Here is a 19446-nt window from a genome sequence, read left to right on the forward strand (position 1 = left end):
TTTTTAAATTTCACAAATCACCAGGCTGGATAGGAGTCATGGGTTTTGCAAACTTGTCATCTGTTTACTCCTATATCTGAAACATCATCAACACAGAAAGGGAGAGCAAACGGGGGGGGGAGGGGAGGGCTTGAGAAACAGGTGGGATTTCTTGAGATATCTCACACATCAACATCTGAAGAGAAAACTGAAAACAAGTATTTCAAAAGCAAGGGATAATTTTTGTTTTTCTTCTCGGTGCATGATCGATTACTCTCTGGCTTTTGATCATCGATGATCCTCCCGTGGGTGTACTCCTTACTGCAGTTAGGAGAAAGGAAGGTAGGGCTAAAATACCCATAGCAGACATGTGTAACAGCTACTGAATTATTAACATCTAAGAAGCCAGTATGTGAAAGGTAATCCATAGTTCCTTCAGAGACGGGAGTCAAATCTAAATTGATTTAGAGGCTCAATATATTGATGGACATTCATTCCAATAAAAAATTTAATCTATAGATTTATTCCATATTCTCTCATTTCTTTTTAAGAATGCATCATAGATAGGGAACTTCACAGCAAAAATCACTATTTGTGCATTAAATGCTTAGTTGGTTCAAATAGCAAAAGTTGGAAGGCTCCTTAAGATATCTCCCTAGTTATACTGAGCAACGAAGGTATATGCTTTTTGACCCCAATTCTTCAGCTTTTGCATTATTTGTCTGATATTTGCATGTATGGGATATAACCATAAAGAAATTTACCAGCATGACGTTTAAAAGAAAAAAGAGCTGTGTGACTTTAGAGGTATGAAAGCTAGCTAATCTTACTGTTTCGTGAAGATCAATAGAGTTTGATAATCATGATAATTACATTAGGAACTACAATCTTAAAATGTAGAAGTTTATTTTTTATAGACAATGGATTTCTACATAATGATGAACAGAATAAGGCCCAGTGTTAAAAGCTTCAGTTTTGGGAGCACAGTCCAGGGATGGTGTTTTCCCAATTTGCTAAATTTTTGACCGAGTGCTTTTTATTTTACCGCCCTCCTGCCTGCACCCTTTGGAAGCCCTAGAGCCACAGTCTTACCTGAGTTTCACTTTACTTTCATAGGTGTGCGACTCTCCAGTTGCTACTGCATTGGCGACAGGCGGTGGTGGTCCACAGGACAGGGGCTCACAGACTGGATAAGGCTGGCTCCATGTCCCCTTCTCCATACAAATCAGATCCGAACTCCCTTGTATGACATACCCAGGTCTGCAGTTGTAAGTTATCGCATTCTCCTCCAAAGAGCTACTCTCACTGACGAATGCATTTGGTATCGTTGGGGGAGAACCGCAAGAAGTGTGTTCACAGAGCGGGAAGACAGAGCTCCACTGGTCATTGGCTTCACAGGTGATTTCAGAAGCTCCGTGGAGCTTGAAGCCTTTGAAGCACTGAATCTTGGTTGTCTTTCCACAGCCAAAATCTGTCCCGTTGACAGCTCCATTTTGAATTACTGGTGTGGAGCACCTGCAAGGCAGGCAGGACGGTGGGCTGCCGCTCCAGGAGCCATTGGAAAGGCACCTTCTTGAAGGACTGCCATGGAGCTTGTAACCAGGAAAGCACTGATACTGTATATGCCCCCCGTGATAAAAGGAGAAGCCATTAGGAAAGCCATGGGGAAGATCTTCAGGAGGGCCACAGGTGGCTGGCTTACAGAAAGGGAACTCTGCACCCCAGCTGCCATCTGACTGACAGGTGAGTCTTGGAGCCCCGTGCAACACGAAGCCCTCCTGACAGTGGAACACCACTTCCTTCCCAAAGCCATAGTCCAAGCCATCCGTCACTCCATTTGCCACCTGCGGCGGGGCGGCACATCTGACGGGCACACAGATCGGAGTGGTTCCACTCCAATTTCCATTGGCAAGACAAACACGACTCCTGGCGCCCTCAAGTAAGAACCCTACACTGCAAGAGTACTCAACCTCTTTTTGAAATGTATATTCATCTCCTTTCACCTGGCCATTGGCTGAGACTGGAGGTGAACCACAGTCCACAGGAATGCAAACTGGCTCATTCCCATCCCAATTTTTGTCCTGTTGGCACGTTCTCCTCTCGTTGCCATTCAACACATACCCAGGATTACATTCATAGAACACCACACTCAGGTATGTGTAGTTGCTTCCTTTGATGGAGCCATTCATAACGGGATTTGGTTTTTGGCATGAAATGGCCTCACAGCTTGGGGAAGCACCACTCCATTCCCTATTCTGTAGACAAAGTCTAATGTTGGAGCCCACCAGAATGTGTCCAGGTTTGCAGCTATACTGTATAGCACTGCCCATGCTAGTCTCTGTAAAATGCAAAAAGCCATTTTCAGGAGCAACGGGCAAGTCGCATTCAATGGAAATGCAGTTAGGTGCACTGCCATTCCACGTTCCGTCTTCCTGGCAGATCAGTATAGGGTTCCCCAGAAGTTCATATCCTGAATTACAGGTGTATGAAACCATGGTGCCGTGTGGAAAGTGTGCTAAATGCGTGGCAGGAGATCCCTTTGTGTCCTCCCAGGATTTCGTCACCGCTCCCAGGTGATGAGGGGGGAGAGGAGTCCGATATGGAACTTCCATCATGTCCTCTTCTTGGTCGAAAAACTCCTGATCATCTTTGACCTTAGTACAGTCTCCAAAATCAATATGAGGAGGGAGACCGCAGTCTATGGTTACACATGATGGGATGGAACCTGACCATCCTGACTCTTCACAGGTCTGCATGGCATGACCAGCTACATGGAACCCAGGAAAGCAGCTGTAGATGATCATGGCACCGAAGCTGTAATCTGCACCTTCTACAAAACCATTTTCAATGGGTTGTGGGGGATTACAGTGGATCGCACTGCATGATGGGACATCCACATCCCAAGCACCTGTCTCTAAACAAGTCAAGGCTTTGGGACCTTGAAGCCTGAAGCCTCGGTCACAAGAGTATGTAACGATTTGCCCATAGTGTAGGTCTGTGTAAGAGAATTTGCCATTCAAAATCTCCTTAGGCTTTGGGCACTCAATGGGTTTGCAGGTGGGTTTTCCTCCAAGCCAGTGACCATTTTCTCCACAAAGCGTGGTAGAATTTCCTACCAACTCATAGCCCGGCTTGCAGGTGTAGAGAGCTGTGCTGAGATAGGCAAGACCTTGGACATCGATGATGCCATTGAGAATTTCCTCAGGTTGTGGACATTCCACTGGGACACATTCTGGCAGTGGGGAACTCCAGGTACCATCAGCTTGGCAGGAAGTGGTAGGATTCCCTTTCAGGAAAAATCCGTCCACGCAAGAATAGTTAACAGTACTTCCAAAACGAAGAGCAGAAGAAGGGGTGGGGACACCAAAGGGAATCAGGGGAGGTGGGGGGCAAAGAACCATCTTGCAAACAGGAAAAGAATCATTCCATTGCTGCGAGAGCAAGCATTTCAGGACAGGGGGGCCCTGAAGGGCATGTCCTTCTTTACAAGAAAATGTCACTGTTCCTACTTCGCTAGTTAATTCCCTCAGGACGAGCTGGTTTTCCAAGATGGGTGGCTCTGGGCATCTGGAAGGCACACACTTCTGGTTTGGCTTCTTATTCCATTTACCAGATTTCAGGCATGTCCAAGAATGATCACCGATGAGCTCATAACCCTCGTTACAGAAAAACTGAACCTTGGACCCTACTTCAAAAATTTCTCCTTTCACGTAGCCATTCTGGATTGGGGGAGGTTTTCCACAGTTGAGAGGGATGCATGAGAGAGGGGATTCGCTGTACCAGTGGCGATTGGCTTGGCAGACAAATATGGGATTTCCAACTGCCTTGTAGCCTGGGTTACACTGATACCTTGCTTCACTCTCAAAGATCCTGCCAGTTGCATACTGTAAAATAGGGAGAAAACAATTAAGAACAATTTGTACAACAAGTGATATAGTTAACTACTCTGAATAATTATTTAAAAATTAAACTAAAAATACCTATGTTAAAATGAATCAATTAAGGCATAAGCAAGTAGATTTATGTTTTTTTCCAATAGGTCCACTCTGTTTTTAATAAGTGAAATGGATAGGTCAAATTAGGTAATCCCTACTGCAGAAATATTTACCATTGGGCTCAGCCTTTTAATAGGTAACCTTTTAATTGGTAAAAGACCAATAGTTTAAAATTGATGATTTGATGGCATGCTACCAAAGATTATAAATTACTTAGTTCAAAAATATCTTGCTCACCAAAGCAATGCTAGAGTTTGTTGCTTTAATCACAGACAAACATACATTTGTTAATGTTGTTAAAAAAAAAAAAAAAGCAAAGAAAATATTTTTCATGGATATATTCCTAAGAGTACCATCAAAGTTTTGTGTTCATTCTTAACATACCTCAAAAAATTGCTGCTCTGGAGGGCACCTGGGTGGCTCAGTCGGTTGAGCATCCGACTTCAGCTCAGGTCATGATCTTACAGTTCGTGGGTTTGAGCCCTGCGTCGGGCTCTGTGCTGACAGCTAGCTCAGAGCTTGGACCCTGTTTCGGATTCTTTGTCTCTCTCTCTCTCTCTCTGACCCTCCCCTGCTCATGCTGCCTCTCTCTCTCTCTCAGAAATAAATAAAACATTTAAACAAAAAATGCTGCTCTGAGGATGGAAAATAAAAAATACTTCATCTTTTAAACAAAAAGTTAATGTTCATGATCTCAACATTTAAAAAATAAGTGATTAATATAACAAATCATTTTCCTTCTTTCTTTCTTTCTTTCTTTCTTTTTTATTTTTTAGGTAGGCTTCACACCCAGTGTGGAGCCCAGTATAGGTTTGACCTCATAATCTTGAGATCAAGACTTGAGCTCAGATCAGAAGTCAGATACTTAACTGACTGAGCCATCCAGGTGCCCTAATAACAGGTCATTTTTAGGCAGTACAAAAAATGGGTTAGTTATGAAAACTTTAAAACGATTATCATGGTAACATCTAGCTTCCATACCACAGCAAACTTCTCATGCTAGTGGACATAATTATTTGTTTTGTTCATTTATTTCTTGGGTACCCATCCCCCATGCATATAAGCACCATGCCATCACAGACCTAAGCTGTGTTGTTAAAAACTAGCTTTCCAGAGCCTAAGTGTCCATCAACGGACGAATGGATCAAGAAGATGGGGTTTATCTATACCATGGAATACTACATGGCAATGAGAAACAATGAAATCTGGCCATGTGTAGCAACATGGATGGACCTTGAGGGTGTTATGCTGAGCGAAATAAGTCAGGCAGAGAAGGACAAATATCATATGTTTGCACNCCCTTCTTGGGCAAGTCTGCCTCAGCACCATTGCAGCAGGCTCCTTTCCCAAAAGACCAGCACAAACCCCTGCCCACATCATGTCTCCCAACCAGAAAGTTCTGCAAGGCTTCAGTTCTAGTGGAAGTAGAGTCAGGTCTCATTTAACAAGCCAATCAGAGCACATCTAGTTAAAACTAACCATACTCTGGCCAGGGACCAAACACTGCCCATAGCAGGCAAGGAGAGCCTGTGCAGATGACTGGCCTCAAGGACAGAGCAGCCCAAACACAGCAGCAGAGTGTTCTCAGCACACACCAGACACTCCCTGAAGCCCCAGGTGCTGGACACTATATGGCCTCTTCTTCACAAAGGCCATTCCTCTCAGAAGCAGGAAACATAATAGGCTTTTCTCACACAGAGAAGAAGACAGAACTTAGACAAAATGCCAAGATGGAGGAATTCATCCCAAATGAAACAACGTAATAAAGTCATGGCCAGAGGTCTAATTGAAACAGATATAAGCAATGTCCCCAGTGGAGAATTTAAAGCAACAATCATAAGGATACTTGCTGGGCTTGAGAAAAGAATGGAAGACTTTAAGGGAGGCCTTCCACAGAGATTAAAGAGCTGAAAAACAATCAGTCAGAAATTAAAAATGCAATAACTGAATTTGGAAATGGACTGGATGTAGTAAACACACGGCTGGAAGATGTGGAGGTACAAATAAGCGATATAGAAGATAAAATAATGTAAAATAAGGAAGCTGTACAAAAGAGAGAAAGAAGAATTATGGAACGTGAGAATAGACCCAGAGAACTCAGTGAATTCATCAAATGTAATAGCATTCATATCATAAGAGTCCCAGAAAAAGAAGAGAAAGAAAAGGGGACAGAAAATTTATTTGAGGAAATAATAGCTGAGCACTTCCCTAATCTGAGGAAGAGAGTAGATATCCAGATGTAGGAGGCACAGAGAACTCCCATCAAAATCAACAAAAGGCAGGCTAACACCAATGCATATAATTAAATTTGCAAAAGAGAGCAATAAAGAAAAAGTCCTAAAAGCAGCAAGACAAAAGATGTCCCTCACTTACAAGGGAAGACCCATAAAGCTAGCTGGAGATTCTCAACAGAAACTTGGCAAGCCAGAAGGGAGTGGTATGATATAATCAATGTGCTGAATGGGGAAAATCTGCAGCCAAGAATACTCTATCCAGCAAGGCTTTCATCCAGAATAGAAGGAGAGATAAGGAGTTTCCCAGACAAACAAAAACTAAAGGGTTCGTGACCACTAAACCAGCCCCAAGAAATATTGAAGGGAATTCTTCAAGTGGAAAGACCAAAAGAGACCAAGACAAGAAAGGAACAGAGAAAATCTCCAGAAACAACAAATAATAAAATGACATTAAATACATATCTATCAATAATTATTCTGAATTTAAATGGATTAAATGTTCCAATCAAAAGACAAAGACTGTAAGGATGGATTAAAAAACAAGATCTATCCATGATCTCACGGTTCGTGGGTTCGAGCCCCGCGTCGGGCTCTGTGCCGACTGCCAGCTCAGGGCCTGGAGCCTGTTTCAGAGTCTGTGTCTCCCTCTCTCTGACCCTTCCCTGCTCATGCTGCCTCTCTCTCTTGCCTAGAAATAAATAAAACATTAAAAAAAATTTTTAAAAAACAAGACCTATCTATATGCAGCATACAAGAGACTCATTTTAGACCTAAGACTCCTGCAGATCGAAAGTGAGAGGATGGAGAAACATTTATTGTTTATCATGCAAACAGGAATCAAAAGAAAGCTTGAGTAGCAACACTTATATCACACAAACTAGATTATAAACCCAAAACTGTAACAATAGATGAAGAAGGGCACTTTATCATAATAAAGAGGACTATCCAACAAGAATATGTAACAATTGTAAAATTTAATGCCTCCCACATGAAAGAACCCAAATAGATAAAACAGTTAATGACAAACATAAAGGAGCTAATTGACAGTAATACAATAATAGGAGGGGACATTAACACTCCACTTACATCAATGGGCAGATCATCTAAACAGAAAATCAACAAGGAAACAATGGCTTTGAATGACACACTGGAACAGATGGATTTAACAGATATATTCAGAACATTCCATCCTGAAACAACAGAATACACATTCTTTTCTAGTGCACATGGAACATTCTCCAGAACAGATCACATACAGGCCACAAAACAAGCTTCAATAAATTCAGAAAGACTGAAGTCATACCATGCATCTTCTCTGACCACACCACCATAAAAACAGAAATCAAACACAAGAAAAAAATCTGGAAAGAGCACAAATAGATGGAGGTTAAATAACATGCTACTAAACAATGAATTGGTCAACTAGGAAATAAAAGAAGAAATTTAAAACATACAGGGAAACAAAAGGAAATGAAAAAACATCAGTTCAAAATCTTTGGATGCATCGAAAGTGCACTCAAAGGGACATTTATAGTAATACAGGTCTACCCCAAGAAAGCAAGAAAAATCTCACATAAACAACCCAACCTTACCCCAAAAGGACTAGAAGAAGAACAAATTAAACCTAAAAAAAGCAGACGAAACGAAATTATAAAGATGAGAGCAGAAATAAATAATATAGAAACTAAAAAAACCCAATAGAACAGATCAATGAAACCAGGAGCTGGCTCTGCGGAAAAAAAAGTCAATAAAAATGATAAACCTCTAGCCAGACTTATCAAAAAGAAAAGAGAGAAAGGACTCAAATAAACCCACAAATGAGAGAGGAAAATAACAATCAACATCACAGAAACACAATTATAAGAGAATCTTATGAAAAATTATATGCCAAGAAATCTGAAGACCTTGGAGAAATGGATAAACTACAATCCTACAAATCCTACAAACCTATAAACTACCAAACTGAAACAGGAAGAAAGAGAAAATTGGAACAGACCAATCACCAGCAAAGAAGCTAAATCAGTAGTCAAAAATCTCCCAACAAACAAAAGTCTAGGACCGGATGGCTTCACAGATGAATTCTACCAAACACTTAAGAAAGAGTTAACATCTATTCTCAAACTATTCAGAAAAACAGAAGAGGGAAAACTTCTACATTCATGCTATGAGGCCAGCATTACCCTGATACCAATAAAAACTCCACTAAGAAAGAGAAGTGCAGGCCAATATCCCTCATGAAGATGGATGTAAAAATTCTCAATAAAATACTAACAAATTGAATCCAACAATACATTAAAAGAATCATTCTCTGGGATCACTTGGGATTTATTCCTGGGCAGCAAGGGTGGTTCAATATTTGCAAATCAATAAATGAGATACAGCACATTAACAAAACAAAGGAAAAGAACCATATGATCCTTTCAATAGATGCAGAAAAAACATTTGACAAAGTACAATATCCATTCAAGATAAAAATCTTCAATAAAGTAGAGTTAGAGGGAACATACCTCAACATAATGAAGGACTTACATGAAAAACTTAGAGCTAATATCATCCTCAGTAGGGAAAAACTGAGAGCTTTTCCTCTATAGTCAGGAACAAGGCAGGTATGTCCACTCTCACCACTGTTATTTAACATAGTACAGGAGGTCCTAGCCATAGTAATCAGACAATACAAAGAAATAAAATGCAACCAATTGGCAAGGAAGAAGTCAAACGATCACAGTTTGCAGATGACATGATATTCTATATAGAAAACCCAAAAACTCCACCAAAAAATTGCTAGAACTGATACATGAATTCATTAAAGTTGTAGGATACAAAATCATTGTACAGAAATCTGCTGCATTTCTATACACCAATATTGAAGCAGCAGAAAGAGAAATCAAGGAATTAATCCTATTTACAAACATAACAAAACCCACAAGATACCTAGGAACAATCCTAACCAAAGAGAAAAAATATCTGTACTCTGAAAACTACAGAACACTAATGAAAGAAATTGAAGAAGACACAAAGAAATGGAAAAACATTCCACGCTCATGGACTGAAGAACAAATATTGTTAAAATGTCTATATTACTATAAGCAATCTACACATTTAATGCAATCTCTATCAAAATACCACCAGCATTCTTCACAGAGCTAGAACAGAGAATCTTAAAATTTGTATGGAACCACAAAAGACCCTGAATAGCCAAGCAATTTTGAGAAAGAAAAGCAAGGCTGGAGGCAACACAATTCTAGACTTCAAGTTATATTACAAAGCTGTAGTAATCAAAACAGTATGGTACTGGCATACAAACAGACACATAGATCAATGGAACAGAACACAAAATCCAGAAATCAACCCACAATTATATGGTCAATTAATCTTTGACAAAGTAGGAAAGAGTGTCGAATGGGGGGAAAAAAGTCTCTTCCACAAATGGCATTGGAAAAACTGGATGGCAATATGCAAAAGAATGAAACTGGACCACATTCTTGTACCATATACAAAAATAAACTTAAAATGGATTAAAGACCTACGTGTGATACCTGAACCATAAAACTCCTAGAAGAAAACTTTGACATCAGCCAGAGTAACATTTTTCTAGGTAAGTCCCCTCAGGCAAGAGAAACAAAAGCAAAAATAAATGATTGGGACTACCTCAAAATAAAAAGCTTCTGCACAGTGAAGGAAAAGTCAACAAACCAAAAGGCAGCCTATGGAATTGGAGAAGATATTTGCAAATGACCTACCTGGTATAGGGTTAGTATCCAAAATACATAAAGAAATTATATAACTCAACACCCAAAAAACAAATAATCCAATTAAAAATGAGCAGAAGGCATGAACAGACATTGCTCCAAAGAATGGCCAACAGACACATGAAAAGATACTCAGCATCAGGGAAGTACAAATCAAAGCCACAATGAGATATCACCTGACACCTGTTAAATTGGCTAAAACTAACAACACAGGAAACAGTAGGTGTTGGCAAGCATGCAGAGAAAGAGGAACCCTCTTACACTGTTGGTGGGAATGAAAACTGGTACAGTCATTGTGGAATATAGTATGGAGGTTCCTCAAAAAGTTAAAAATAGGGGCACCTGGGTGGCTCAGTGGGTTAAGTGTCTGACTCTTAATTTCAGCTCAGGTTATAATCTCACAGGTTGTGAGTTTGAGCCCTGCTCTGGGCTTTGCACTGACAGCTCAAAGCCTTCTTGTGATTCTCTTTCTCTCTCCCTCTCTCTCTGCCCCTCCCCTGCTCATGCTCTCTCTTTCTCTCTCTCTCAACAAATAAATAAACTTTTAAAAAAAGTTAAAAATAGAACTACCCTATGATCGAGCAATCACACTACTGAGTATTTACATAAAGGATACAAAGATACTAATTCTAAGGGATACATGCACCCTGATATTTAGAGCAGCATTATCAACAATAGGCAAATTATGGAAAAAGGCCAAATGTTCATTGACTGATGAATGGATACAATGGATAATGATGATGTTGTGTGTGTGTGTGTGTGTGTGTGTGTGTGTGTGTGTGTTGGAATATTACTCAGCCATAAAAACAATAAAATCTTGCCATTTGCAATGACGTGGACGGAACTAGAGTGTTTTATGCTAAGCAAAATAAGTCAGAGAAAGACAAATACCATATGATTTACTCATACATGGAATTTAAGAAACTAAACGAATGAACATAGGGATAAAAAAAAGAGAGGAAAACCAAGAGACAGACTTTTAACTCTAGAGAACAAACTGATGGTTACCAGAGGGGAGGTGGGCAGGGAGGTGGAAGAAATAGGCGATGCAGATTAAGGAGGGCACTTGTTGTGATGAGCACTGGGTGTTGTATATAAGGATCAAATCACTAAATTCTACAACTGAAACTAAATTTACACACTATGCATGTTAACTAACTGGAACTGAAATACAAACTTGAAAAGAAAGAAAATAATACTTACTGCCTGAATAAAGAGTTCACTGATCAAATGATGTCCCTTTAAGATACAGAAATATATCTTGATATTAATATTAATGTTTGTTTAAGTAAAGGAAGCGGATCTAAAATTTTGGCTATTTGAGGAATGCTAAAAATTGCCACACATTTCTTTAAAAATAAAAATGACTCAGTTTAAATTTAGAACATCATCTGTCTACAGATGGTTTTAGTTGATTTTATCACTAGTCTTTGAAACAAAAACTCTAATGAACCATATGCAGCCCACACTAATTCATATACTTACTTATATTCAATGATATTTAAAGCAGCAATTATAATTTCAGCCCTCAATGTTTCCTAAACCCTCAACCAACCAAGTGTTAGCATCTGGAGCGAGCTGCGTTCTGCGTATGGCTCTGCTATTCAACCAGTATGAATCAACTTTGCTTAATAACTCTCAGTCTTTCTTCCTGCCTTTAAGAGATATTTTCCCTTAGATGACGATAGATTGGTGACTTGCAAAAATCTCAAATTATTCTCAAGTGCTCTCTCAATGAAGTGGAATAAAATAGTACGATACATAGTATTAGAATAATTATAATGGAGTCATCCTTATTTTTTTTAATTTTTCTTAATGTTTATTCATTTTTGAGAGACAGAGAGGGACAGAGCATGAATGGACGAGGGGCAGAGGCAGAGAGAGATGCAGAATGGAAAGCAGGCTACAGGCTCTGAGCTGTCAGCACAGAGTCTGACACGGAGTTCAAATCCACGAACTGTGAGATCATGACCTGAGCTAAAGTCAGACGCTCAACCAGCTGAGCCACCCAGGTGCCCCCGGAGTCATCTTTATCTTGATTCTCACTTTTTTATGAAGGGAAAAATACAGAGTTTTAAAGGAATGTCTGGGGCAGCTGGGTGGCTCAGTCAGTTGAATGTCCAACTCTTGATTTCAGCTCTGGTTGTGAGTTCGTGGTTTGTGGGATCAAGTCCCTCATTGGGCTCTGCACTGACAGTGTGGAGTCTGCTTGGGATTTTCTTCCCCCCTCTCCCTCTGCATCCCACCAAATAAATAAATAAGCTTTAAAAAAATAAAGGAATGTCTAACACCTGATCAGTCCATCATTTTGCTACTAACGAAGGATAAGAGAACTAAAATAATTTGGCACTTAATCCTGCTTAGACATATTAATTTCTTCATTTTACAAATGAGTTAATGGTAGTTCCACAGGTTGAAAGACCTGTCTGGAGTCACACGGCTGCAAGCAGCAGAGTTAAGGATCTGAATTTGATTCTCTACATTCCAACACTTATGCCTTTTCCCTGACGTTGTTCTGTTTCCCTTCCTTCTTCTTTTTAAAATGAGGTGGATCATAATTTGCAGGTGTCCCATGGAAACTGTACTATAGTGTCACTAGCACAAATTATTTGACCCACCCTTCAACAGAGAGGCTCAAGTCATTAGTCAGCAAACATTTCCCCCTGAGGTCCCTTTTGGTTTTATGAGGGATCTGCTATGATAGAGAGGTTGGAATCCCTGCACCCTCACGGTCAAGATTCATGAAATCTGTAGGAAACAAGATCAAGGAAAAAACGAAAGAGCATCAGCAGACACCTGTGCATCTCCCTTGCTTCCAGCCACATATGCTATGGACGAAAGTGGTCTCAAAACACTCACAGACGTCCCCAACGACTAAATGCAGTGTCTAGTTAGGATCTGCTGTATTCAGTTCATTGTTATGGATAAGCTCTGCTCTTTCTACTAGAAATCAAACTTAATTAAGTGTTCAGATGGCTTCTGTCTAGGAGGATACAGGTAAGTACACAAAGATAATATATAAAATATACATTATTATAAATATGTATAATTTAATACAATTATATCATATAATATAATCATATATAATAAATACTATATAATATAATAAAAATATCTATTATTATATATAATTTAAAAATCTATGATCCCAGGTCTGAGTGCCCAGATTTCACTGTTCCTGTGTAGAATGTATTCTAAGTANTGTGCTCTGAGTAGAAGTCCTATTTGTAGAGGCTCCTGATGTTTTATATTTTTATAGCACAATTTACATCCTTTGTGCACTTTGAACCGTGCATCATTGCTTTCACGGGTCCCTGGATGCTGCGAGCATCAGTTCATTGGCAGAAGCTCACAGATATCACCTGAGGCACCTGTGATTTATTAGGATCCATTGTGCCATTTATAAAATAATTCCTTTATTTCACGGGACCAGCTACTCTGAGGCATCTGCCTCAGAGCATCTGCCTCCAGAAACTTCCTTATTCTTCAAAGCCTCTTAAGAATACAAAAATTGTGTGTAGCAATTTGGCAGCATTTTGTTAGGCCTCTGACCCCTGATCTTCAGGAAAATCTCTACCAACTACTCCTCCCTAATGCCAAATCACAGCAAAGCTCTTCTGTAAAGTAAGCTCTTCTGTAAAGTAGTGGAAGATTACCATCAAATACATATATAATGAATAAATGAATTTTAAGAATGAATTTTCAACACTCTCCATAATTTCTTGGAACCCACACTACCTCTTTCTCTGACCTAAGACCTTAACTTTCCTTTATGACTCTCAGTCAGCTTCTAGTCCTTCATTAAAGAATTCTTAAGGACCATGCTATGCGCTAGAATTACTTCTTTCATACACAATGCAAAGCTAATGCATTTGCTTGTTTTATGCATCTGTGTCCAGGCTGTCTTCCTTACTCCATCCACTGCCTGGTATACTGTAGGCCCCTTCACACCTAGAACAGTTGCTTAAAGGAGAAACAGTTGATTCTACCTGAAAAATGGGAAGGGGAGGAAAGGCTTCCCTATTGAAATGGCTTTTGAGAGGAATCATCAAAGAAGATGAGCAGAGGAGTCACTCAAGGCTGAAAAGTAACATGAACAAAGGACCAGGAGTATGATATGGGTGGGGCATTCTGGGAACTCACAGTTAGTTAGGAATGGCAGATGAACCCCTGAAGAAGGAAGTGGCGATCACTAGGATCTTGTGTGTTTTGACGGGTTGTGATGGTTGATGGGTAAAGATGAAGCAGGCACAGGTGAACAGAAAACAGTTTTCGACAGTGTCTTTTACAAGGACACTCAGAAGGTTTTAACAGACAAAATGTCACTAGAACAGAAAGATACTGAAGTGGTTTATTAACTGGATGACCCAAAGAGCACGGATTCATAGAAGCAAGCAAGTTGGAAGTTTCATATCTTGTGAATGCCATAAAACTCTGTCCTTAGTCCCCACTGTCCATCAGTTTATAAACAACACATAACTTTAGGGTGGGGGATAAGGGTTTTTATAGTCCAGTTCAATGTTTCTAACTACAGAATAAGACCTAACAAAGATAAGAGGGAAAGGTCCTACACATACACAGTAAAGTAAAACTGCACAAATGGAAAACCTGGCTTGGTGATGGCCAATATGAAAGTCTTTGGCGTTTCATTGAATGTAAGTTGAATGAGTCAATGTTGACACCCTTAAAGGATGACTGCATTTCTAGAAACTCAGTTATTTAGAAAGAGAAGAGAAATGAAATGAATTCTTATCTTTGCATGTATGTGTCAGCCTCTTGATTTGGCATTTTTATCTCTGCTATATGCAAATTTGCACGTGTCAGTGCACATTCGGCTTTGGGTACCAAGACTGGAAATGGACTGCAGACCTACAAAATAGGCTGAAAGAGTGACTCTGAGAGGAACAGGCTCAGAACCACATCCATTTAAGAGGAAGACATGCAGACAGGAGGCTGAGCTGGCTGAAATATCTGTCTCCCTGTGCCCTTTCTCAGTCAGGAGATGTGTGAAGGGCTGGGATCTTTTACTGAAACCTCCTCATTAACTCTAATGATCCCTTTATGGGAGAACCTCAGGACCAAGCTACGAAAACTTGAATGGCTGGCATTTCAGAGGTGCGGAGAGATTTACACTGAGCGGTTTCAAGAGGTGGAATGAAAGCCAGTACTTGAGACTAGATAAAATATTCAATAAAGACGGGGATTGAGGTTTGTTTAAAAAAAAAAAAACCTATCTTCTGGGGTGCCTGGATGGCTCAGTCAGTTAAGTGTCTGACTCTTGATTTCAGCTGAAGTCATGCTTGAGCCCCACATGGAGCTCTGTGCTGACAGTGTGGAGCCTGCTTGAGTTTCTCTCCCTCTCCTTCTGCTGCTCCACTACTCAAGTGCACCCTCTCTTTCAAAATAGAATAGAATAGAATAGAATAATAAAATAAAATAAAAACAAAAATACAACCTTCCAAAACATGTCTGGTAGTCTTTCAAGATGCTAAAGAAGGCTATATTTTCCAAATGACAAAAAAAAAAAAAAAAAAAAAAAAAAAAAAATTGATACAGTNCTGCATTACTTCCTTATGTTAGGGCTCTGAAGGTGTGTTATGATTTCTGGGGAACATATTTCACCTGCTCATTTGTTTAAAAGAATCATTTAAAACACGATACAGTTTCGTACAGATGATGCCACACACCCTCTAACTGTTGGCCAGCAAAGCAGGAAAATTGAAATTGGCACAAATCTAAAATGCTGGTATATTTAATATTTGGTGACCTTTTTATTCTCATTCAAGAGATACTGGGGACATTATTGCAGACTATTATTTAAAAATCAGGGCCCACAAATTATTTTACTCCATAATTCCAAGGAAAAATGGCCCACTGATACTCCAGTGATGCCATAGAGTGACATACTTCAGGATGAATTTGCTGTAATTCGTTAGCGTATTTCTGGGATAATACTGAAAAATTCTTTGAAAATGGGCAGGGTAATCTTCAGATGCAATTTTCAGTGATTTGATTCACACAGTGAGTGGAAGACTACTAATGAGCCTGTATGAAGCTTTATGAGAGAGCTCCCCAGAGGATTATTAGCTCTTCTCTTTTTAAAAGAAGAACCTTAGGGCGCCTAGGTAGCTCAGTCGGTTAAGCGTCCAACTTCAGCTCAGATCATGATCTCATAGTTTGTGGGTTCGAGCCCCGCATCGGGCTCTGTGCTGACAGCTAGCTCAGAGCCTGGAGCCTGTTTCAGAGTCTGTGTCTCCCTCTTTCTCTGACCCTCTCCTGCTCATGCTCTCTCTCTCTCTCTCTCTCTCAAAAATAAATAAAACATTAAAAAAATTTTTAAAAAATAAAAGAAGAGCCTTAAAAGAGCCTTAAAATAGCAGCACACTAGATATGTAAAGAGCTGCAATTTAACAGGAGCAATAGCAAGTATAAATCCCCATCAGCAGTTCATTCTGTTTTCAATTAAAAATGATCAAAATTTTTATCTTAGTATATTCAGTAATTGCACTTAAAAATCTATATAATTATAGAAGAATCAAAGGGAACATTCTATGAGAAATTTAAGATATCAAACAACTCTTCCTTTCCTCTGAGCTTCTTATCAAAAGAATAGACACATAAGGATAAAAAGGAAAATGGAAGACAAGTTACCATTTTATTCATCTGGGCAGATAGCTGAAAACTTCCAGCCCAGTATTTTCACAGAAGGTAAATCTTGAAGGCCAATTTTGGGGCAGGAGGCAGAAATGCACTTCTTGCTTTTTTTCTTCCCCTGACATTCATCTTACTACTCCTGTCTCCTAAAGTAATTGCTCTTCCATCCTATAGTTGAGAGCAGTTCTTTCCCCCTTATTTCAAGAAAAGATCTGTACAAAGCACAACACCAATATGAGAAGAAACAATGTGGAGACCGAAGCAAGAAATGTGCGTATGTGGGCTCAATAAGCAGGCCTCGGTGGCTCACACAGTGTGCAGGGCAGTGAGAGTTGAGGCGGCTGGAGAGGGAAAGAGGCCCTAATCCTCATATCAAGCCAATAGCATCCTGGGAAGCAGAAGGAGACAGCAAGACAGACTCACTACACAAAAGCCATGACTTGAACACAGTGATGCCATCCTGGAAGACACAGTACATGCTGGCCCATGCCAACCGATTCCTTGGGGGAAGAAACAGAAAAGAAGTGGAGAGTGAGAATATCTACTTCTGGCCATGCCATAGTCTGAAAACCTTCCCTATATCATACTCAGTGGAATATAACAAAAGTTATGCATACACCATAAATCAAGAGGGAATTAGCAGAGAAGTAAGCCTGTGACCAGATGCTGCAATTGCCATGGGGTTGGACAGGGAAAGAAAGAAGAGATGGTAGGAAATATGACTTTGGAGTTGAAACAGGGTAATAGCTAAGTCTCTGACATGGATCTCTGTCCTACAAGAACATCCATTGAAAGGATATTCACTAGAAAAAATTCCACCTAGTGAGATAGATCTCTGTATTTTCTTGGGCTCTGGGTGGGTAAATAAAGTCCCTGCTACGGTAGCAGTCCCTGGGTTTCATCTCATGTGGACTTGATGTTAGAATTTATACTATTGACTTTATTATGGAAAGCCTTCAATCCACATGCTCAAACCATAAGGAATTGTTAGAGATAAAACAAGTTTTGCTTATTATAAGGACACAATATGAAATTACAAAACATACATGAGCATGTTTTCCATCATGAATCAGTCAGCAGGCAGAACAAACAGCAAGATGAGAGTACCAATAAACTGAGAGAGTAAAAAAGATCTAACACGAAAAAATTGTATTAAATAAGTATGTTGAATTAATTAAGCACAAAAAGATGCAACATCCTATGAAAAAAGGACGAGACTATTTAAAAATAAATACTTGAAAAATAAATATAAATTCTAGAAGCAAAAATATATAAAGTAAAATTTTTTTTAAATTAATGGACACATTTAAAAGCAGATGACAGACAGTAGAAACTGCAAACTAGATGATATACGTGAGAAAATTACCCAAACTGCAGCCCGAGTTTATAAACAGATGGAAAATGTGACAGACTAATAAACACACAGAGAAAGAAAAGATCCAACACATAAGACTTAATGAAATAGAGAAAAGTGAAAGTGAAGAGGAGGGGATATTTGAAGTGAAAATAGCTGAGAATATTCCAAAATTGGTGAAAGCTATGAATTTTCAGAGGTAAGAAGTACAATGAGTCCTGAACAAGATGAATGACAATAAACACAATTTTAGTCATATCATAAGGAAGCACCAAAACAACAAAGGCATATTAAAAAAATAAAAAAAGCCAAAGGGAAGAGATACTACTTATAGTGGAACAACAATTTAGAGTTTCTTAGTCTCAGCACTACTGATGTATTGGTTTGTGTGGTGGCTGCTGTTCTGTGCATTACAGGCTGTTCAGCAGCATCCCCAGACTCTATCCATAAGAGCTAGGAGCACCTTCCCCTCAACTGTGACAACCAAAAATGTCTCCGGACATTGTCAGATGTTCCTGGCGGGCAACACTGCCCCTGGATAAGAACCCCAAACAGACTGAGGATGGAATCCTCAATAGCAGCATGAGTAGTCATAAGGCAGTGGAACAGTATTTTCAAAAATGTCTATGGAAAAAAGCAATTAGTGTAGGCTTATCTACCCAGCTAAACTATAATTCAAGAGCAAAGGTAAAGTGCTATTATTTTAGACAAAGATTGTAGAACATACGTTTAGTGGAAAAAGACACATAAAGGAGATTCTTTAGGAAATAGAAATATTAAACTCAAAAGAAGGAATGGGATGTAAGAAGCAATGGTGATGAAGAGATTAATAAATGTGAGTAAATCTAAATAAGCATTGACTATTTTAAAAGATGACTAATTTGGAAAGTTGTAAAGTAAGAGGGAAATAAAATACAGTGATAAGACATTTAAGATGAGAGGGGAGATAGAAGCTATTAGTGCTTTCCNTATTTTAGACAAAGATTGCAGAACATACGTTTAGTGGAAAAAGACACATAAAGGAGATTCTTTAGGAAATAGAAATATTAAACTCAAAAGAAGGAATGGGATGTAAGAAGCAATGGTGATGAAGAGATCAATAAATGTGAGTAAATCTAAATAAGCATTGCCTATTTTCAAAAATGACTAATTTGGAAAGTTGTAAAGTAGGAGGGAAATAAAATACAGTGATAAGACATTTAAGATGAGAGGGGAGACAGAAGCTATTAGTGCTTTCCAAGATCATGGAGTTGTTCAGAAGAAAGGCAAAGATATTCAGTATGACCTCAGGGTATGGACGACTTCTCAAATTTGACACAAACACAAAACAAAATATAAAGTAAACAATGGATAGATATCAAGTAATATCTCCTGAAGTTTAAAATATGCATATTTCATGACACAACTCCAATTCTTGGTGTCTGAGCCAGAAACAGTCTCACTTAATATGTACCAAGAAACACGTGCAACTGATATTTACT

At 39.2% G+C, this 19446-nt stretch overlaps 1 protein-coding gene across 1 annotated transcript in view; it reads right to left on the reverse strand.

Moving 5' to 3' along the window:
• SVEP1 (sushi, von Willebrand factor type A, EGF and pentraxin domain containing 1) overlaps nt 1-19446 on the reverse strand; it is a 190781-nt gene that overhangs the window by 35225 nt on the left and 136110 nt on the right. Inside the window, 2 exon segments of the mRNA XM_077769764.1 lie at nt 1072-3863; nt 7801-7810. Of these exon segments, the coding sequence (XP_077625890.1) occupies nt 1072-3863; nt 7801-7810 (2802 nt within the window).

This window comes from Crocuta crocuta, unplaced genomic scaffold (genome assembly GCF_008692635.1).
Source record: "Crocuta crocuta isolate KB4526 unplaced genomic scaffold, BGI_CrCroc_1.0 scaffold95, whole genome shotgun sequence".
In the NCBI taxonomy this organism is placed as follows: Eukaryota; Metazoa; Chordata; class Mammalia; order Carnivora; family Hyaenidae; genus Crocuta; species Crocuta crocuta.